At 40.3% G+C, this 23,290-nt stretch overlaps 1 protein-coding gene across 2 annotated transcripts in view; it reads left to right on the top strand.

Annotated features, from left to right (window-relative positions):
- Positions 1 to 17,927, top strand: part of INTS7 (integrator complex subunit 7) — a 40,702-nt gene extending 22,775 nt beyond the window's left edge. Inside the window, exons 20-21 of one of the 2 annotated variants that reach the window (XM_068398248.1) lie at positions 3,212 to 3,522; positions 17,828 to 17,927. In XM_068398248.1, the coding sequence (XP_068254349.1) occupies positions 3,212 to 3,499 (288 nt within the window). In that variant the 3' untranslated portion in view covers positions 3,500 to 3,522; positions 17,828 to 17,927. Of the gene's footprint in view, positions 1 to 3,211; positions 5,352 to 17,827 lie in introns of those variants that run through there. The other variant, XM_068398239.1, reaches the window with a different exon arrangement.
- Positions 17,928 to 23,290: the final 5,363 nt, after the last annotated feature.

The following is a 23,290-nucleotide window of genomic DNA, read 5'->3' on the forward strand; positions in this document are numbered from 1 at the left end:
AGTACCTTTTTAATAACAGCTTTTCTTCCAAACAAAAGAGGCTTTGTGATGTTCACAGAATCACAGAGAATCACAGAATGTTAGAGATTGGAAGGGACCTCGAAAGATCATCTAGTCCAATCCCCCTGCCGGAGCAGGATTGCCTAGACCATATCACACAGGAACGCGTCCAGGCGGGTTTTGAATGTCTCCAGAGAAGGAGACTCCACAACCTCTCTGGGCAGCCTGTTCCAGTGTTCGGTCACCCTCACCGTAAAGAAGTTTTTCCTCATATTTATGTGGAACCTCCTGTGTTCCAGCTTGCACCCATTGCCCCTTGTCCTGTCAAGGGATGTCACTGAGAAGAGCCTGGCTCCATCCTCTTGACACTTGCCCTTTACATATTTATAAACATTAATGAGGTCACCCCTCAGTCTCCTCTTCTCTAAGCTAAAGAGACCCAGCTCCCTCAGCCTCTCCTCATAAGGGAGATGTTCCACTCCCTTAATCATCTTCGTGGCTCTGCGCTGGACTCTCTCTAGCAGTTCCCTGTCCTTCTTGAACTGAGGGGCCCAGAACTGGACACAATATTCCAGATGCGGCCTCACCAGGGCAGAGTAGAGGGGGAGGAGAACCTCTCTCGACCTGCTAACCACACCCCTTCTAATCCACCCCAGGATGCCATTGGCCTTCTTGGCCACAAGGGCACACTGCTGGCTCATGGTCATCCTGTTGTCCACTAGGACCCCCAGGTCCCTTTCCCCTCCGCTGGTCTCCAACAGGTCTGCCCCCAACTTGTACTGGTACATGGGGTTGTTCTTGCCCAGATGCAGGACTCTACACTTGCCCTTGTTATATTTCATTAAATTTCTCCCCGCCCAACTCACCAGCCTGTCCAGGTCTCTCTGAATGGCTGCGCAGCCTTCCGGCATCTCAGCCACTCCTCCCAGTTTTGTGTCATCAGTGAACTTGCTGACAGTGCACTCTATTCCCTCATCCAAGTCATTAATGAATATATTGAATAGAACTGGTCCCAGTACCGACCCTTGAGGGACTCCGCTAGACACAGGCCTCCAACTGGACTCTGTCCCATTGACCACCACTCTCTGGCTTCTTTCCTTCAGCCAGTTCACAATCCACCTCACTACCCGATCATCCAGACCACACTTCCTCAGTTTAGCTGCGAGGATGCTGTGGGAGACCGTGTCAAACGCTTTACTGAAATCGAGATAAACCACATCCACAGCTTTACCATCATCTATCCACCGGGTAACATCCTCATAAAAGGCTATCAACTTGGTTGTGCATGACTTCCCGTTGGTGAAGCCATGCTGAGTGCCCCTAATGATCCCCCTATCCTTGATGTGCCTAGAGACAGCACCAAGAACAAGTTGCTCCATCACCTTTCCGGGGATGGAGGTGAGGCTGACCGGTCTATAGTTACCCGGGTCCTCCTTCTTGCCCTTTTTGAAGACTGGAGTGACATTCGCTTTCCTCCAGTCCTCAGGCACCTCTCCCGTTGCCCACGACTTAGCAAAGATGATGGAGAGTGGCCTAGCAATGACTTCCGCCAGCTCCCTCAGCACCCGCGGGTGCATCCCATCAGGGCCCATGGATTTATGGATATACAGATTGCTTAATTGGTCCCTGACCCAGCCCTCATCTACCAAGACAGATTCCTCCTCTATCCTGACTTCTTCTGGGGCCTCAGGGGTCCGGGGCTCCTCAGGACAGCCTCCAGCAGTATAGACAGAGGCAAAGAAGGCATTCAGTAACTCCGCCTTCTTTTTATCCTCTGTCTCCAGGGCCCCCACCTCATTCATCAGTGGGCCTACATTGCCTCTAGTGTTGGTTTTACCTGCAATGTATTTGAAGAAGCCCTTTCTGTTGTCCTTGACCTCTCTTGCAAGGTTTAATTCCAAGGAGGCCTTAGCTTTCCTAGTTGCCTCCCTACATCCTCTGACAACAGACTTATATTCCTCCCAAGTGGCCAGCGCCTCCTTCCATGATCTGTACACCCTCTTCTTCCACTTGAGTTTGCCCAGCAGTTCCCTGTTTAACCATGCAGGTCTCCTGGTACCCTTCCTTGACTTCCTACTTGTTGGGATGCTCTGATCTTGAGCTCGGAAGAAGCAGTCCTTGAATGCTAACCAACTATCTTGGGCCCCCTTACCTTCTAGTACCCTGTCCCATGGGATTTCCCCTAGCAATTGCTTGAAAAGGCCAAAGTTGGCCCTCCTGAAGTTCAGGGTTGCAATTCTGCTAGCTATTCTGTTCCTGCCATGTGAGATCCTGAACTCTACCATCTCATGGTCACTACAACCAAGGCTGCCCTCAACCTTTACCTCTTCAACCAGACCCTCCTTGTTAGTGAGGATAAGATCCAGCAGCGTTCCTCTCCTAGTTGGCTCATCCACCATTTGCATCAGAAAGTTATCATCAATGCACTGGAGGAACCTCCTGGACTGAGGATGGCTGGCTGAGTAGGCCTCCCAGCAAATATCAGGACATATTTTTTAAATGATCAGCAAATATCAGCATATCAGCAAATATTCAGAACAAGTCATTAGGAGTCTGCTTGAGATCAGGGAAGTTCAGCCGAGGTACATATCATATGAAACTCAAAAAGGCAGGAGCAGATTATTCTCTACCTCATAGACTCTAGAACTTCTTTATCCTCATTTTAAGGGGGGCGGGTGTTTATGGAAATTGAGAGAACAGGCTGTCCAAATTAAATAGCACCTGAGGAGATACATATTAAATTCAAGTCAACAGTTTTATCAAAGATGTCTGAAGTTCAGGTTTTGCCAAAGTGTGGCATTTAGTGAAAGGCCTGTTTTGGTGGGCTTTGGGCTTGGTTTTTTGTTTGCTTGTTTTGCTGTTTGGTGTTTTTTTGAGGGTGGGGAAAAAAAAAAAAGTCGGTTGTTTCTAAAAGAACAAGACTAGGAAGTGTGTAATGTTTGTCTGACTCATTACTCTGTGGAAAACTAGAACCTCAGGGAGAAAGAGACTTGTTAGCTACCTTGCTTCTGTCAATCGGTATAAAAATAACTCGTTCATTGATGAAACAGCATGTCAAGTTGGCTCAAACATGCACATGCATGTTTGGTTTAGGCAAAATTGAGGACAAAGATCTTTTTTTTTTTTTTTCCCCCTCCTTCAAACAGAGGGCAGGAAACTTATTTTAACAGGTTTATATAAAATGGCATTTCAACCTTCCATGTGTTCTCAGATTCCTATTGACAACATGACCAATGAAATGGAGCAGAGAGTGGAACCACACAACGACTACTTCAGCACTCAGTTTCTGTTAAACTTTGTGATACTTGGCACCCACAACATCACAGTAGAGTCCTCTGTAATAGATTCAAATGGTATTGTCTGGAAAACTGGGCCTAAAACAACTATTTTTGTTAAATCTCTTGAGGATCCATACTCCCAGCAGGTTCGTCTTCAGCAACAGCAAGGACAGCCACCATCACAGCAGCAACAGCAAAGGACAGCATACTCACGGTTTTAATTTCCAGAAGTGACTCTATACTGGTCAATGGTATTACAGTTTCTCTTGGACACTTTTTTTTGAAAGACCTACAATTTTAACCTTCTCCTAGAAAGTCTCAGATGCCAGTTAGTTGCTTTTTAAATTATCTGGGGTAAATTTGAACTTGATTTAGAAGAAGCAACTCTGTTCAAATTTGGAGTTGTGCTTTTAATATAAGAACTTCTCCCTGATCACTTCTGTTTACAAACTTGTTGCAGCATGCTCTGCAAACTGTGATAGCAGGGGACACTAAGAGCTCTTTGACTAGTACTTTCTGTATTTTCTTTTTTTGAAGCACGTAGGTTCTAATGTTAGGCTCACAGGACTTTGGTAAGAACTTTGACTAGTTAGTACAGAACTGAGTGTAATACCAAGTCTGTGTCTTTTAATGTGAAGGAGTAGGCAGGAATATCCAGAGATTTTTTTTTTTCTGACATTTAATAGCAACTTCCAGTATTTGGCTGGTGTATGTATATTATTACATTTCATCAGCATTGTTTAATGCATGCATATGAAAGAAAAAAAAGTTGTGGCTCACTTCTCATACCCAGTCATTGTAGAGGGAGGAGACTGCTTGAGGGGTTGCTGTCCAGGGAGTCTTACATGATGCAGAATTTTACAGGTGAGAACAATAACTGTTTCTCAGATGATATAGAAAAAATTACTATGTTGTTTTTAAATCTTCATGTATCTGTATTTCAGAAGGCTTTGGTTTTGTTGGGGGTTTTTGGCTCTTTTAAGAGGGAAGTTAATTTGCAAGTTGTCCTTTGTTTTTTAAAAAGGACTTTTATATACCAAAGCTTTGTAATCTTGTGTACTCTTTGACCACTTTAGTAATCTTAATTGTCACTTTTACAGGATAACTTGAAGGAGAATTTTGCTAATAACAGAAATTGATTCAGAATAATTTTAAAAATATGCTGCTTCCTTTGAGACTTAAAAGGCTGAACTCTGCTGATGTCTGGACTCTCAGGCAATAGATCACATAACATGTCCTTCACCTGATCCTTATAAATAATCTCTACTTATCACTCTGCTGGTAAGTAGGACCCACTTGAATGGGGAGGAGGAAGAATGGCACTTCTTACAGACTTCAGCTTGTAAATGGTTTAATCCCTCTCATTGGAGCAGAAATTTTCATTGTTATTTTCTCAGTGAATTCCTAAGATACTGTTAGTTCAAGTTGATTTCACTGTAGAAGCTGACTAGAGCTTGCAGGTCCTGCTTGCTTTATATGCAGAGAATATTATAATGAATTGTTATAAGCCTAGGTTTCTTTGGTATAGCTGGATGAAGAATTGTTTTCACTGTGTTTTCCTGTAGTTACTTAAGAAATCAACTTTCTTCCTCTTGGCTTGAGACTAACTAAAAAAAAAAAAGTGATCATGGTAGATTTCGTAATATCTTGATCAGGCTATAATCATAAGCAGAAAAGATAATTGGGATGCAAGATGGAAATAGAAGATTTCCAAAATTGGTGAAAAATTCACCAGCATCCTTAAATCTCATTTTTATTTTGTACAGGAGACAGAAACTACCACTGCCCTTCAATCTGGCTGAGGAAAGTGGTGGCTTCTGTCCTCACTTTTATGGTTATATACTTAGTTTTGTGTGTGTATATACATACGGCTGTGTATGCATGGATGCGTACATGTATGTGTAGCTATGTATAGTTACATGGTCCAGAAAGAGGTGATTCATCTAATGTTGTGCACACAGACTGTCAGACTGAAGATCTGAACTGTTTGTGGTAGGTTAGGTTTTTTCATTAAAGTTGTAGATCAGTGTCTTAACCACAAAACCCTCCTTATTGTAATGCAAAAAAAAAAAAAAAAAAGGCTAAGAGGTCAAACAATTTTATTATCCTGCATAATGGATGTGTGTTTCTTGCTCTGTTATTGACCAATATGTTGCTGGAAACCTGTGATGGCAGCATTTCAAAACAACTCAGAAATTAAATGAAATTTCCACATTGGGGAGCAGACTTTTCTCATAAGTCATACAATGTTCACTTAGTGCATAGCTAAACCTATGAGAAGGCTAGTAGAAAAAAAAATAACTTCTCCAGGGAAAGCCCTGACCTGGCCTGAGGCTTAACTGTCTGCGAGACAGTTAACCCTGCTGCAGTTAAAAAAACTCTTCCTTCTCCAAACCAGTTTGTTCACCTGATCTCAGAGGCCTCTAGAACTCCAGGAACTTGTATCAAATTTGGAGCCAGGCAAATAGTAATTGAAGTCTGAAAATCTGGATGCTAAGCATGGGAGATGGGGGGTGAGGGTAAATGTCTTCTGGAAAATGGCACGTAGTATTTATTGGAAATTAGCTTGTACAGGAAGGTGGCTTGCTGTGCAAGTATGAGTTTCTAACAAATTCTGAAGGATATCTCATGCTGGCTCATTTGCAGGTTAGTTATATGTCTGTGCTGATGAGGGAAGACCCTGGACCTGTTACTAAATTGTTCTACGTAAGCACAGTGTTTTATGTTATGTGGTGTTTGTAGTGAGGTTATTCTTTGGGTGTTTGTTTTGTTTGTTTTCAAACATTGTGTATTTTTATTCCTAATACACTGTGATATACCCTTGGCAAACAGGAACCAAGATTTTCATAGAAATCAATGACTCTAAATACCCAAAGAGAAGTGAGGAGGGGTGCTACAGCTAGAGGAATGGTGCTACAGCAATGTACAGAAAGCTGCTGTTGGAGCTATCAGCAGTGAATGTGATCCTTGACTATTAATAGAAGCAGGGAGGTTATCTTGCTGGAATCCTGCATTCTGTTTTTGGTGCCTGTATTTGAAGGTGTGCAACAAAGGATCTAGAAAGTACTTCTATGATATGGACCCAAGTTAAATCTCCTTAGTGTTTCTCAATAAACAAAGCAGTGACTTGATCACTACGTATAGCTGCACACTGATAATGGAAGACATCTGAGACCTTTTACACTTACTGGCAAAAGAAAGGCTGCTGCTAAGAATAAAAACAAAAAGGCTTATGTAGGCAGCTACATCATTATCTAGTCTTAATGATTAAGATGTGCTTTCATTTAGCTTTGATAAATTCTTGGTCTGGGGAAGGGTGGAGATGATCAAATTAAGATGACTGGAGGTATTCATAATACATGCAGTTCTGCATTAAGCCAATAGTAATTGGTGCTTAGGCTCTAGAATTTAACCTGACTTTTCTGTGGATGATGTAGCCAGTTACTCTCAGAAGTACTTGCTACTCACATTCTTGTGAACCTGTACTCAGACATACAAATGTCATTTTTAGATAAGTGGCCGCTCCCGTGCTCGAGGCAATGTGGAACCTCAACAAGGAGTAAGGAAGGAGTTTTCCCTCTTAAATTCTGCCTTCCTCTGGAGTTCAGAGTGTAATCTCCTACTAAGGTCATTTAAGTGTGTTTCACAAGTGATTCCCTGAAGTTGCATGGTATCCGTGGCATCTTAGACTTCCCTTTCGTCCCATTTTTGTCTCCTTGGATATGCACTCATTTTACATGAGGACTGAAATGCCTTAATTTAGCTAAGTTTTTTGTTTTTTATAGTGGATGCATACATAATCTTGGATTTAAATCCTGTGAAACTGTACAGGAGTTGGACAGGTCTAGAAACAAGTTCAATGGTCCTTTAAACATATGCATAAACTTCTAAAATTCTTTTCTTCAGTGATGTCACAATTTTAGTTAAAAAAAAAAAAACAGCTTATTTTATTGAAGGAATTTATAGGATTTGAATTAATTATATTGCATTCCTAAAATCTCTTTTGAATTATGTTCAACGTGTGTGTATGTGTATAGAGAAAGAGAGATCTCGTGCAACACAGTATGGAAGCATCTTGGCTTCAAAGTAGCTATGTTTCTTTTCTGACTGTCTTCTTTCTGCTGGCCTACAGTGCTTTGCTGTCTCCTTGGTCAGCATATTTACCCACGTGCCTTTTTAATTCTCAGCAGCATCTTCTCAGAACAATCTGTTCCTTTTGTGGCAGTGCAGGTGTAGTCAGGTACCTGCACTGTCCAAAGCAAGAGGGAGGAAAAAATAAGGGAGGGTAGCGGAGAGGGGACTTACGAGCCCTGCTAGCTCACAAAGCAGTTCTGAGTTGAGCAGGGCCCAAGAACTGGTAGTTCTCTCTGCTTGACTGCTGTAACCCAGCATCCAGCACTATCACAGCTGCTCTTGCTTCACCCACATAGCTGCCTCCAAGGACAGAACCCGAGATGCTAAGCAAAAGGAGACTTATCCAGAACCTTGGCCTATTAACCTCCAAAGCAGAGAGAGAGAGTGATAGAGACAAAAGCACTTCTTGAAAGCAAGGGAAAAACAAGTGTTACATTGCTTTATTTACAAGATATATTATGCAGTGTTGCAGTTACCTTCTCCCCATGGAATTTTTAAGCCAGGTGCTGTTTTGTGTTACCGGGAAACAAGTCTTTAGTGGTGACCCTAGATAGCCCCTGGGTTCTTTGTGCTCCAAGGGACACCTATCTGACAAACAGCAGCTGCTCAAACACGGTATTGAAATCACAGATTGCATGTATTTCAGTGAGCAGTCATCCCAGTTGTTGTTCTGCACACTTCAGAAAGTTGCTCTACTCTGCTGATTTGTCAGCATAGTGCTGAGAAATAGGAATCTTCTTGGTGTTCTCATTTGCTTTTAGGATAAAGTCTTTATCTACCTCTTGCTTGCCCACCTCAAAGCAATGCTATCAAAATTAAGGACAGCTTGGCTGCATGTTAATGGAGTTTCCAGTTAGCCTCAGCCTCCTGATCCAAGGATCTTAGACTAGGCAAGAGGAGCGTTCAATGAATTTTGAGAGAAAAATCTTTCTCAGGCTAGAAAGAGCCTGTGGCAATATCTTAAACTCTTTACTATAGTTAAGTGTCGAGTAGACTAAAAAGCTGATTTTTCTTTTTGTCAGTGCTGAAGCAGTGACCCAATAGAGCAGTCAAGGGGGTAGTGCAGCTTTTCTATTGTGTAGAATACTTAGAAATACTTAGAAAACTTAGGCCACAGCCACTTCACAGTCTTAAAAATCATCCCGGTTTTTTTCAATGGATAGAGTCTTACATTCACATTCCCTCAGATTTGATTTTGGTGGGGTTTTCAAGAAGTCTTTTAAAACTCTGTTTAATAAAAGCAATTGATTAAAATTTTTATGGGTATCGGTAGTGACTACAAAGCTCCAAAGAAGATAAAATAAAGACTTGTGTGGGTTGGCTGATATAAAATACCTTTGTTCAACAGTTTAAGTATGTGACTTGCTGGTGGTCCATCTTACAGATCCCTTCCCTGTTTACTATAAGTACTAAATTTAGAAATGCAGTTAATTTGAAATTAACGGCTGTCCATGTTGAACACACAGCTTCTAACTGCAGGGCAAAAACAATGAGTAGCGGTTGAACTAGAAGAGACTGTCTGTGATAAATATAAACTGAATGGTATGTGGATGGGTGGACTCTGCCAAAGATGATGGGTGAATCTTCAGGGTACAGCTTCGTGCTTTACCTAACACAGTCTAGGTGTGTGGTGTTGCTGAAAGGGGCTCTCTCTGCTGCTTATTCCTGCCTCTATCTTTGCTCTTTGCATCAGATCACGAGTTTATACAGTTAAAATGGTTTCATTTTGCTAGGGTGTTTTTTCACCTGAATCAGCAGGTTTGTCTCGGCTGACTGTGCAGCAGCTTGATCAACAGAGCCAGTACAAGGAGGGTGCTGGGGAAGACGTATAGTGTATCCTGGAAGTAATAATCAACTGTTGGACTGACTGACCCTGTATCTGTGGTATATTTTTGTATTTAACACAAGTCTAGAGGGAACAATCTGTTCACATACATGTGAACTGTGGCATTTCTGCATGACCAGTCTGAGAGGGCAGAGATCACTGCAGTAGTTACCAGCCAGCTGTCTGGCCTTCCCATCTGCTGTGAGTCACCACCCACGAGTGAGGCAGCAGAAGGGAAGAAATGCTCTTGTGGAGCAGTGGATGAGGCCAAGCCTGCAGTCAGTCGTCTGTCTTTGCTCTGGAGTGGATGAGGTGTGCTTGAATATGTCCTGATTTGCCAGCAATGCATATGGGCAGTAGCTAAGAGTTGTGAGCGATGACAGCTGTCTGACTTGCCTTGTTTCACAAAATCCTAAAGTGTGTAGATGTCAAGGCTCTGATTTCACATTATTTTTTAGTTATACTGCTGTTATTCCTACATGAACACTTTGAAATTTTGACTAAAGTCAGGCTTTTATCACTTAACCTTAAATCCACTGGCACTAGTTTCATGGGTACGTATTTGCAGAAATTGGTCTATGCAAATGACAATGTTCAAACTAGATCATTGTCCACTGAGTAAAGTGGGAATGCGACATGGATGGAGACCTCTTGGACCTAGTCATCCACTTCAGACAGATAGGAAATGCCAGGAGTTGTAATAATTCACAAAAAATGTTGTCTGACCTCTTCAGAAGGTCTCTTTCCCTCATTTCACAAGGGAGGAACAAAAGCTATTGTAATTAATTACGCTAATTGTTGTAACTCATTTAGTGAAGTCGTCACTCTGACGCATTTTTTCCTAAGCAGTGTGAACTGATCCTGCCCACAATGTACAAACTCTGATAGTTTATTTCCTTTGTGTCTCCCTATGTCACCAGTAAAGAATTAATGTGCATTTTCATCCTTGCAGAGGAAAATATTTACCTGACAGTCTTCTGTGTCCTGTGAGAAAGATGCAGAACTCTGCCTTGTTTCACCTGTTGTAAGGGTTTGTGTGTTAGTGTGGGCAAAGTGTGAGCTGGGTAGGAATTTCTGAGAGGATTAATTCTGAGTGCATCTGGGTAGTACACCCCACATGATGGATCCCCTAGAGAAATTTATATTTGTTAGCATGTGTACACTTTGTTAAGAACAAAAATATACTCAGATTTTTATTTTTGGGGGGAGCGGAGCAATACAGGTGAAACATAAGGATAGCTTAAAGGCTGTAAATTTAGTTGTCTTCCTGATATTTTGGCCTGACCCTAAGAAAAGCACCTAGTTATTGTGTGTTGGTTTCCCCATTTAAACAAAAAAAAACCCAAAAACCAAAAAACAAACAAAATCCTAATACCTTATGCTTTGCTGTTCAGAGTTTTAGAAATTCATTGGTCCTATGGAAGTACAAAATACTGTGCTGTTGTTTTGTGAAGGGATGTTTTTTCTTTTTGTATAGGAAAAAGGTGGTCCCAACCCATGACTATGAAGTGTGTTGCAATACCTACAGTAGTTCAACTTGGCAAGATAACAAAACCAGAGCAGAACTTGCATGGTAATACTGCTTTTCAGAAAGACTATTTTAAAATGCCATGCTGATGAATCAATCTTTCCCCCCCCTCCCCTTTTTTTTTTTTTTTCCAATTAAAACAATGAAAACTTTTCTCAACAAAAAACAGCGTTGCAGATCAGGTACTCATGTTCAGGTCTGTCCTTTAATGATATGAGCATAGTAAATGGCAGATGGGAATGTTGATTATTCACTGAATATATTTATGTATATCTGTAAACACTACCTCACTAGAAAACAACTTACCAAGAGGGATATGGCAACTTAAAACTTGTTTTCAGTGAAGCCCATTCTGTAGTCTAAACATAGTGAGTTCTTGCTGTGACAAGACAGATGGGAGAGCCCTCTGCAATGCCTGCCTAATCACCTGAAGTGTGCCTTTTGTGCTTCTCTTGGGCTTTGTGCTTTCTGGGCACTGCCCTTATCATCATGGCTAATAACAGCATTTACAGGCTAATAATCTACTGTCAAGTCAGCCACTGTTCACCTGTGATGTAATGTGGTTTCTGATTCACGAGTTCTTACCTATGTCTGACCACTTATCTTCTGCTAGTAGAGATAAGAATATTCTTTGATATGAAAAGCTGCTGGGAGCTTGACACCCTCTTCCTGCTGTAAATCTTAGACTGCTTCTAGCGGCTCCAAGGCAGCCCAGGGAGAGGTTGGCATTGGCCACCTTAAACACTCTGCTATGCAATCTGAATAAATTTTAAAAATGCCACTTTTAATCTCTTGAGCTTTTACTTTCAGCTGCATCTCCACAATCATGATAGCCATAAATTGCATTTTGCATAATCCCATTCCTCATTTTTATTTTTAGTACTTGACTCCAGGAGGTGTGGCTTTAAAAAAAAAAAAAATTAAAAAAATACCAAGAGCCAAATGTTCAGTAAAATCTGTCCTTCTGACAGATATTGTTAGACAATTCAATTAGCTTTTCTTTGGCCTTCAAACGCCTGGTCTTACTGGGCTGTGCCTGATGTATTTGGCCATTCAAGGAGTAAGGGAACAGCAGAATAGGAAACTAACAGAAGTTTTACAAGCCAAGTGTCTTCCACTCAAACCTGTAGAAAAGGAAGTGCGGGTGGGAGGTGGGGAGCACTTGTGTGAGTGAGGCTTGCAAGTTGACAAAAGCTGATTGCAAGTTAGAAATTTAAAACTGTGTCACTGTAATCATCACCTGCTTTATTTCCTCATCTCCACTTCTTGGAAAAGAAGAAACACCCTCTGATTGTGCTCACAGAAATGATTACAACTAATAAAGTCACATATTTGGTAATCTAGAGTTTTGAAATATTGAGATCACTGGGAATAAAAATATAACTCGTTTTGTCCTTTACCTTCAAGGAAAGACACTGACCAGTTTTCTAAAGAAGCGGTGGAGCCTGGGTTAGTCATAGCAGTTTACCTGTTTGAGCACTGGTTCATTTGTACCCATTCTTAGTACTAGTTGCAGTGTTGGTAATGAAAAATTGACAGCTGAAATTACAGGATAGACATGGAAAGGGCCTTGTCCAGCAAGAGAGCGGCAATCTACAGCTATACTGCCTGAGACATTTTCTTCACCGAAAGGGTTATCAGACATTGGGACAGGCTGCCCAGGGAAGTGGTGGAGTCACCATCCCTGGAGGTATTTAAAAGACAAATAGATGTGGTGCTTAGGGACATGGTTTAGTGGTGGACTTGGCAGTGCTGGGTTAACGGTTGGACTTGATGATCTTAAAGGTCCTTTCCAACCAAAACAATTCTGATTCTATGACATAACTTGTTCACCAGTGATTTGGTTACTCAACAGTCTAGATGGATTCAAATGTCTAACCAGAATGTAGACAAAAGTTTCTTTCAATGTAGGACAAATCCTGTTAATGCTGTAGTAGGGTTGGCACAGGATCTCTGCTATAGTTCTGTATTGGAGTTCTATTAAAATGAGCTACATAATTAATGCACAGCAGAGGCAGTCGAGACCATGACTCATTTGTGCCACTCTAAAATATTAAAACTTTCAGGCCACTTCAGTTACAAGCCTGGAAGGACATACAACCTGATACAGTGAAATATTTACCTGTGTTATCCAGGCAATGGCAAAGAATCCAGTCATTGCAAAAAATGCTACTTGTGATTAATGATGTCATTATTTAAATTATTGCTTTAATTATTTTCACTATCTAGTATTAGACGGAGCTACAGTTGAGTGGGCATTCCACTTAGTAGTATGTTGGAGATGCATGAAAGCTTTGTACCTTTTCTTCAAGAACTTAAGTCTTTAAAGTACTTCTGCATGTGTAAGCAACTGCTACTCTGAAGGGAAGTGGAAGATAAACTGGACAAATTTATACTTCTGTAATAGCAAAGATTAAAGATGAATTTAAAAGAATTTTAAAAGGATCTTGGTGTGTTTGAGTTTCTGGGAGGGGAGATGTTAACAGTGCATTTAGTAAATACACGCAAATAGCATATGTTAAGTAATGAAACTACTGATTAAAGACTAAGTGTACTTGATCAAGTCTAATGTAACGGAATTAGTACTTCTGAATTGTTAAAACTAGAATCTTGTTCATAAGCATCCTTTTTTATCTAGCTGGTAGCAATAGCTGGAATTTACATGCTTCTGTGCTTATTCATGTGTTGGGTTTTTTTTTAATGGCCAATCCAATAGCATTGTATCACAAATTCAAAATCTGATTTTTTGCATTTATGTAGGCAGCTCTGTTGAACTCTGTTTGCAGACTACAGATGTACTTAGGAGTGGACTTAGCCTGGAACTGAATGCATGCAAATGAGTCTATGTGAAACTGTAGACTGGACTGAAAAATCTGAGTATTCTAGCTCATGTTTCCCTGCATAATAAAGACACTAACTAGTACGATCAGATTATATAAAAGTAGTCTTTGGCATATATATAATATCTAAGTTCACATGAACTGTTTTTAATCAGTAATTCATCTTGTTTATCTTGCATGATGAAAGGATATAAATAACATACATTTGTGCACATTGTGACGACCTTTGTAGAAACCCTGCAGGGTTTTTATAACAGTTCAACTGAAATTCAGTGTGAACCACATCAGCTGTTACAGGCTTGGTAGGATCCCAGCAACATAGCTCACAGGATGAAGAGCTCTGTGAACAAGGGCACAGAGACCTAGAAGGAAATGGTTAAGCAGAGATTCTACTGAAAAGCAGTGGTAATATTTGAAAAATACAGTTGAAATTTGAAAATTTCAACTAAAATAGCAAATATATAGGTTTTTCTGTGGCACTCAACACTTTCCTATCAGAACAGAGTATTAATCCATTGTATTATGTAAGGATATTTAATTTGTTGTCTATTTTAAAGATAGTGACTGGAGACAGTTTGAGGTTTTGGCAGCTGCTGATCTCTGGACTACAGGATTGCGAGACTCAAGTTGCAAGTCAATGTTTTTCTCTTTTTGTTTTGATCATGAAATCAAGTAGTGGTATTTTCTAAGGCCTCTGGTGAAAAATGACTGCTTCGTGGTGTGTTGGTTAAGAGTAGTTGCAAACCTTTCTGACTTCCTGCAATGGTTTAGGCTTCTCCAGAGTGTATTATGTAGTAAATTTAAGCAATCTTATGTAAACACTTGATTAACTTTTTTCCCTACAACGTATTGCCTTAATTCTTCAAATTCACAAGTGGATTTCTACTCAGTTGTGTCTTCACCCAGCTGCTACCTTGCACCTTTTCATCCATCTCCTCCAAACATAATCCATAGCTTCTAATAGGTCATCTTGTACAACAGTGTTTGCACCCAGTCCTTCCAGATATACCTAGTGATTCTTTTTGTCATTCCCTTAAGTTATCTTTGCAAAAGTTGTGATACTTAGGGATACTTCAAGAGAAGGAAGAGCAGAGGGAGCTAGGAAATAATGTGCACATGTGGGGTGGGGCCACCCTTGCTTTTACAGTGAGCAACAGCCTCTGCCTGACCAGGCTGTGTTCGGGCTGCTCTCTTCCATGTTCACACTTCACTAGGAAAATTTAATGGCCAGGAGCAAGTGTTGAGGTGGTTGGCAGTACAGTGAAGAGCAGAGATGCAAGTGCATTTCCTCACCTGGAATGTGAGCCTTTCTGCTATAGACTGGGACATGCATACTTTGTGCTTGCTTGCAGCCCTAGCTTCTGCCTCTGCCATTTATCAGGGTGGAGCCTAGGGAATGTTTTTGTGGCCCCATCTAATGACTGCTGTTGTTTTGGTTTTTGGGGGGGTTGTTTTTTGTTTGGTTTTGTGGTTTTTTTTTTTTGTTTTAATGTGTACACATCATCCTTAGGGGAGAGATGATCAATATCTAAGGTATGTAACAACTCCTATACTACCTCCACTTGGAGACAGATGTTACCACAATAAGAGCGTGTGTTGTAGGGAGTGGAATGCGCAATACAATTTGCAATACTCCAAATTACCGGCCTCCACCCCAGCTTGAGACAGCAATAGCTGATGTGGGACTGGAAGGTGTCAAGCCTCTGCTTCCACTCCTCCCTGCCTTCAGGAAAACAAACAGTTTCTAGCTGGGCATGGTAGATCCTCGTGCAGATTCCTGTGTCCAAGACATTGCTCTAGCTAGGGCTGCTCCCTACTACTAGGCTGTCAGCTGGTGATCTTGGGCACCAAGATAGTCTGGAATTAAAGTACCACCCCATCGTATGTCCTGTTTCTTCACTCAAGCTTGAGAATACTTACTAACAAGCTGTAACAAATACAATACAATTTGTTCTTCAATTGTTGGATTTTATTTGTGTTTATCTTTAGTAGCTTTGCTTTAATAAGGGTCTAACTCCAGTTGTCGTCATTGACTATTAACAATGGAAAAGAGGATGCTAGGCTGGTTTCGGGAGGCAAGAATCCCCTGGAATACTAAAAAAAATAAATAAATAAATAAATAAATAAAATTGAATAGTATAAATACCCAAGCCTACACTGTTATATCTAGCTATTTCTCCAGCATATTACTGGTTTGATCCTTACTTACAGTTTGCCAATCAAGACACGTTTTATGACAAGATAACTTTTTACTTCGTTTTTTCATATTGCTCTGACTGGAACTTCCTGCTTCTCTGTAAATTTTTGGCCTAAAAGGTTTGAATTAATGTCTTCTCTTTAGACAGATGCTGTCATTTAGAAATGTTATCTAAAAGACACGCAATTAAATCTTGACCTCAATTAAGTCAGTACAAAGTTCTCGCAGCTCAGTGTGATAAGCAGTTACGGTTCTATGATACTGAATTTGCTGTGATGTGTCATTTTACCACTCAGCATTAACACAAGGTCCATCATGTTTGATAACTTTTCAGAACTTCAACACATTAGCCTGTTTCCTGTTCTCCTTCTTCCTCCCTCCCCCCCCCCCAAAAAAATGTAATCACAGTGTCTTTCACTGCTGTCTGACAGTCTTGACAATTATTAGTGGAAGCAAATGGAAAGACCTGAGCTATACCAATAACCAGACTTCATTTATCAATCTCACAATTTCATTTAACTACCATTTTTTACCCCTCGAAGCTGGGGATGCATCCCCATCTGAACAATGTGCTGAGTGTCCTGGGGTAAGTATGCTGCAGATACTATGTCCTACTCAAATATGCTGTCAGACCAGGTTGTCCTCTTCTACCTCCTCCTGCTCTGGGCTCTTTTGACCCCAGCTTCCATTCGAACCCTTGGGGTTATAGAGTGCTAAGAAGTGAAACTTGGGACCTTGGCGAAACTGTTGGATGTGAGGCAGTAGGCATGTAACTGGCAGGTTGGATCAGCCACAGCCTGGGCCAAGTGGGATTGACAAAGGTGTATGTGTGTCCAAAGGAGCTCAGTGAAACTGGGACTGTTGAGGGCAGAGTATTTATATATAGGGGAAAAAGGGATAATAGTTTAGCAGATGTTTGAAAGGGGGTTTTCTTTTCCCCTTGCATCATTTCTGTGTAGTAAAGGGAGTTTCTGTTGTGTTTTTATGTTCTTTAAGCATTTTTTTTCCTAAAGACATAGATTAAGCCAAAGTAGCATTACAGTTATGTCTTGATCATTTTGAAACCTTAGTTTTGTTTCACTCTGCCTTTTTGTTATGAAACTTAGGCTGACTGATCAAGCTATGTAACCCTTCATGATCTGGCTGGATACATCCACACCATTAGGATTGCTTTTCGTAGCCACAGTTAACAGTGGTGTAATGGCTTTTATAGCATTTTATTAAGTTGAAATGCATCAGTAGCACTAATGATAAATGATTGTGGTATTTCAGGAAGAACAATTTCCAGCACTTACTGCACATGCCAACCTGCGGACCTTCTGGGCAACACTTGACTCTATGGCATGAAAATACAGAGTATTTGTCCCTTACAAATATGTTTGTGCTGTGGCACAGACTTAAGGAAACTGGTCTTGGGTGTCTGTAATAAGTTTATAAAAGCATTACTTTCACCTCTTTAGATTAAAATTCCTCTTTAACTGATGATGACTGTTGCTTAAGTCTTTGCTGCTGGCTAGTATAAATGAAGATAAAGTGGCCTAGCTTGGACGTGCTGTGGGGAGAATGGGAAGGAGCCTTCTTGTTGATGCCAGTCATATGACATGGCAGTTTTAATGCAGCCTCCTCCCTTCCTCTTCTGATGCACGTTGGGACTGTCCCTGGCTTAGGATGATAAACTTAATGTGAAACGACAACTAAGATGGGTAAGGGTTTTCTGGAATTCAGCCTCCTCCTACATCTTTAACTCTGGAGAGGAAAAAAAAAAAAACCAGGCTACCTTATAATGCCTAACTAATAACATTATCTAACTTAATTAATGATTACTGATGCCAACAGTAGCTTTAACTGAACTTTTCCAAAGGAAATGATTAATTGCTGTTAACAACGGACACTGGTATTCTACTACATTCAGTAAAGAGACAGTAATAGTGTTTTTTCAGCCATGAAACAAGCAGGTAGTGAGACTGCAGAGGATGGGAGTGAACGTAGCTTAAATGCAAATTATAATGTGATTTCTCCTTTTAGATTTCCCAGCGTTGCGCTATTTCTTCAGTCAGCTTCAGCTTGTTGTGCAAAGACTGCATGACTAGCTTGCAGTATGGATGTATCCATTACATTCTTCCCGTAACCAAGTTACACAGTCTTGAGGAAGCAAAGCAAAGGAGTTGCAAAGCTGCGTATGGTATGGTAAGACAAGGGGTTTGTATGCTGTGTTAAGTGGTGCTAAATTGGGCGAGGGAAGATGCATTTTTTTAATAGACCTCAGTCCTGATCAAATTTCAGTGATGGTATTTATTTTACAATACCTGCTTGCTAGAAATGCTCAATGGACCTTGAATCAGACCCGAATAGTTTGTCCCCGGTTCTTCAGTCAGCTCAAATGGGATGGATCTTTGCACTTTGCACAGTGCTGTTTGAAGTCACTGGAATTCAGCACATGGACAAACAGACTCCCCCCACAAAGGCAGCTGTCGTCGTTACATTGGACTCTTTCATCTAGAAAAAACACCACTTCTCTGAAAGATCAATATTCGTTTTAGCTTGTAGTGATATAGAATTCAACAAACATAAGAAGGATAAAGTAGTCTGAATACCTCTTTAATTTTATAGCAAGCTATTCACTAGGGGTTTAAGTGTGAGAATCATCTTAACTGCGATAAGTATTTATTTAGTTCTCTGATATTTGCGGTTTGATCTACAAACACTGACTGGATGTTGATAAGAGTTTACCAAAACCCAAGTCAGTCAGTCTGGTAAATGTTGACTTGAAATGAACTTGAATGGGTTTGAAGAAAATAGGAGCTTCATCTGATGACTGATCTCACAGCATGTGATCTTTATGATCAGGACCATGCAGTGTAGTGCTTAATTTGCCAGTACAGATGGAGAAAATATTAGAGATTAATTCAGTGCAGTCAAGTCCCCATTATTACTACATTCTTTTTTTAAAATGGCTAATCGCAAAGCAGTGTGATAGCTAGAAAATGTTAGAGGAGTCCCATCTGCCTAAAGATGGGTTGGATTCATCTTTGTGTTTGTACCATGCTTCCACATGCAAACTTTATGGGCTTATAAAAATCTTGCGAAGTGCAAGCTTATATATAGTCAGCATATCATCATTGCCTGAAGTAATATGATTCTGTTGATATGACTGAACTAAATGAATTTGTCATGGATAGAAGATTTCATAACCAAGCTAACACAGAGGTTAAAGATTCAGTAAGTAGTTGGAGTAACTCCAGAGCTCCTTTCTTTCAAAAAAACCCCAAACAAGCCCCAGACAAACCAAAGCCAAAAGCAAACCCTCAGCTCAAACTTACCTCGGTGACAGTAGTGTCAGTGGGTGAAAAACACTCGTGTCACCGAGATGAGAACCCAGCTTTGTTATGCTCTACTTAAGCCACCCATTGATTGACACACACAGTATGTCAGAAACGCATTACATGTAGTAACAAATGAAGATGTTGCTCGCTGACCATCTGGTTGCATTGCGGTGTATCTGTTATCCATCTTTAATAAGTGGTCTCTGTCAAAGTCTTCGGTTTAGTTTTAGTGAGAAATTAAACACCTCAAAACACATGAATTATTCAGCTCACAGTTACAGGCACTGGTATGGGAAAACTTATTACGGTATGAAATGGCATTGTGATAACAGGAACGAGTGTTTTTCCTGTTGGGAGATGTGTATATTAGGTTACTGCAATGTCGAGATTCACATCAAAATGTGTATTTTCTTGAAAAAAAAAAAGTCACAAATCTGAGACTCAAGGCATTGTCCCTCTATGGTTAACACTAAGTTCTTGCTTATCTTATACCCTTATGAAAATTGTAGCCAGAAAAAGCAACTTCAGGTTAACTTCTGCATCTTTAAGGACATTGAAATATCTTTTGAGGGGTTTAGCTGTTTAAAACCTAACTTTTTTTTTTTGAGAGCTAACCTTTCTTTTTGAAAGTGATACTCATTGGACAACTGTGAAATACATTACAAGTAATCTTACCAGGTCTGCAGATGAGTTACAGAACATGTAGCTGCAACAAGAGGGCTTATATTCCTGATATGCTAGACCAAAAGTAACCAAAAAAGTTATAAAAGTGATGTATATATTTTACGTAAAACAGATTGAGATGGAAAATCCAAGAGTGGCATTGTTTATAAAGGCTAACAAGCTCTGCCTAAGTGGAAAATTATGAAATTTGCATGTAGCTGGTAGAAGAAAGGGAGAGACGGTTACATCTGCCTCACCTTCTGCTAGTCTTGACTAACTGGCAAATTGTCCAAATGTGATGTATTCTGTTTTTTCACCTTTCTTAAAAGTGGTGAGGGTCATGAACAAAGATGAGTGTGCTGTTCTTATCCAGCTCCAAACTTCCTTGATTTGGTCTTGCTATGCTGTAGAAAGGGTAAGTACATTCAGACATGAATCTATCCACATTCTTTTAGGAGATTGGGATAGCCTTGACTGAAGTATCACATGGCTTGGTCCTCCTCTGGAGCTAATACTTAAGAGTCTCTTTAGATCCTTTGTGGTGAGAGTAGTACAGATACTGATTACCACACTGCTTTTGTACTACAAAGGAAATAAATGTGTCCAAAAATAGTTTAAAACAAACCCTTGACAGATCATAAATAACAGTGTACTTCTAAATTTTAGAACATAATCTCCACCTGATAAACTTTTTGAACTATCACTTCACATGTGTCCATACCCAGCAAATCTATTTTGACACAGCCTTGGCCTCAGGAGGCCATTGGAAAACAGATGATAAATAAGAATTAGCTATCAAATGGGACAAAAATACACTCCTGTAGAGAGTGCCCAACAATGCTGGCCAATTAAACTAAGCAGCAGTAATCCAACAGAGTTCAATCTGAAGTGCAGAGCAGGGAGAGTACAGTACACATTCTTGAGATTTCTCACTGTATAAAGATCCATTTTGTTGCAGGACTTACTAGGTGAAGTGATGGGACCGTAGCCAGACCCAGCATTACATATTGAGTGGTCTTCTCTCTTCCCCAGTAGCACACTTGATAATGCGTACGTGTACTGGTTTAGCATAGCTGTGTCTTTCATGTCATATGGTGTCCTTGGCTATGGCTTGGCTTGCTCTCCCCAGCAACTGTGTGTCGAATTTTAATTTTTACTTTATGTTGGATAGAATTTCAGGCATTGCACTGGAGTGGAATGTGAGGGGATGTTTCCTCACTGGAACCAGAGTTTGTTCTTCTGTCCGTGTCTAACTATATAAAATTCCCTAGAGCAAAATTACAAATGCAGTAATACCTGGTTATAAAATGTTGACTCGGTCTCATTTAGGCTTACAAAAATTTTAGAATGAAATATTAACTCAAAGAACTATGTAACAATCCAACTTGCATAATATTTAATGATTCCTGACTAAAAAAAACCCAAACAGATTTGGGGTCAAAAAACGTGACTCTGCTACTTCAGTGCTATTTTTATTTACTCAGAAGAAATACCTTCTGTTTGTTTAGTCTCTCTTACCCTACCAATTACTTTTTGGCTTCTTTGGTTTATTTGATTGTGTGTTTATATAGATCGTTTGTTTAAAACCAGGAAATCTTCTTTGCCACCTTCTCTCAGGAAAAAAATGGCCCTAAAACAACTCAAGGCCTTAACTTGGCATCCTGCAGTCTTCTTAGAACTAACACTGTCTCAGGTCTGATGTCAACTCAAGCTAGTAGAGGGGGGAGAAAAAAAAAAGCGTGCATTTATCATGAGCCTGAAGGTTTTGGTCATGCTTGTGACATATTTTCTCTGAGGCCTATAATTTTTTAATGCAAAAAAACTTAGGCTTTCATCCAAGAGCTTAATCTATTAGAGAAAATGAGCAAAAATGACAACTCTGTGCTAGAACTGTAAGAACTGGTAAGGCTGACTTGTCTGCAGCTGGCTGATCTTGGTGGGGGATACTGCATGGGGGATCTGGAGCGGGGGGCAAGGGAAGGGAGCTTGTTAAGGGGCTGAGCCCTGTGTCAGGTCAGTTAAAGCTTTTTTACATAAATACAGGAACATAACAACTGTTAAAGTCAATGCCACACTTTACTTCCGTTTTAACAGCTCCTTTGTGTTACTTTGATGTGTCCTTAAAAGAACTGAGATCTAAATAACCACAAATGACCGAAAGGTCAAATAGTCTTATAACATTTACTTCCCAGAGAAAAATCACAAAAGGAAAATGGCCTGGGTTTTGCATTTTGTGTGAGATAAATGGATGTGAGTCTTCAAAAGGAACTCATGTATCTAAAAGATTACTGAAAGCTGAGCTTTTAAAAAGTGTGGTGTACTCTTGGATGAGTAGGAGAAAGGACGTAAGAACAGCTTGCCACTGAAGATCAAGGGACTTTAACAAGCATGTTTCCTTCGTTCCTCTTGAGGTACAGCTGGTAGATGGAGTGACTGATACTGTCCTTTAAATTTAAGAATTTACTTAAGAGAATGGAGGTGATTTTGCCTCTCATACAGAGGATGTAGTGGAAGCTACTGTTAACAGTTAAACCTTCCATAATATTCTGTATTATGAAAATGAATGAATGAAAGGTTTAATGTTCTGAAGACAGCAATGCAAAAACCCTCCACACCAGGGTATTTGACACTCTGTAAAGCAGCTCAGGATTGGAGGTTAAAATTTAATTATATATATACATATGGGTTTTTTTTTTAAAAGAGCCCACAACTTTCTACCTTTTGTTTATTATTTTCCCTTACAGTTCTTTTCCCTTCTTTCTTTATTGCAGTCTAAAGAAAACGTAGTTGTTAAGCTCTTCTTGGTGCTTCTTTAAACTGTTATTCTTCCAAATCCAATGCTAACTACGCTTTCTGGATTTGTGCTTGCTTGAGTATATGCCCTATTTCATATGCACCTTCCAGCAGTCTGCTGTGCACATGCTCCCATCTTTGTAGTTCCTCATGGCAGTTTTGTCTACTTTCATCTTTTCTGTCATGCTATTTTTTTTTAAAGAAAACTTTATACAATTTCCCAAATAGCAAGTTGCTCTTTCTGAAAGGTTGGGAACAGTAGTTGTTTTCTGCTCTCTAGAATTTCTGAGATTTCTCAGGCTATTTTCTTGTCTTTGCTCTCTCTGTGTGACAGGCCTTTATGATCTTTACAGGCAATTTTTGTTTTAGTGTCATCAGCACACAAGTGCATCCTCCTAACCCTTTTTTTTCCAACTGTATGGCATCTGTGACTTCAGTTTGCTACAAGGAAGGCAAGCAGGGAGAACTGATTGAATCTGGTTGGGACAAATGAGCAGTTTTTTATTTCCCAATCTTTGACTCAGACAGAAGTTCAAAAGCATTCCAAAACTTGCTGTTTCTGAACTCCAGAAACAAATCTTTTAGCTGGTTTGGTGTTTACAGCTTTGAACCTGGATTTCATTATGGTTATCCATGCCTCCGTGACTTCGTGGGCTACTTGAATGTCTGCAACGCATTCCCTCCTCGCAGCTACGCTTGCAGGCACCTC

Source organism: Nyctibius grandis, chromosome 1 (assembly GCF_013368605.1).
Source record: "Nyctibius grandis isolate bNycGra1 chromosome 1, bNycGra1.pri, whole genome shotgun sequence".
Lineage (NCBI taxonomy): Eukaryota > Metazoa > Chordata > Aves > Nyctibiiformes > Nyctibiidae > Nyctibius > Nyctibius grandis.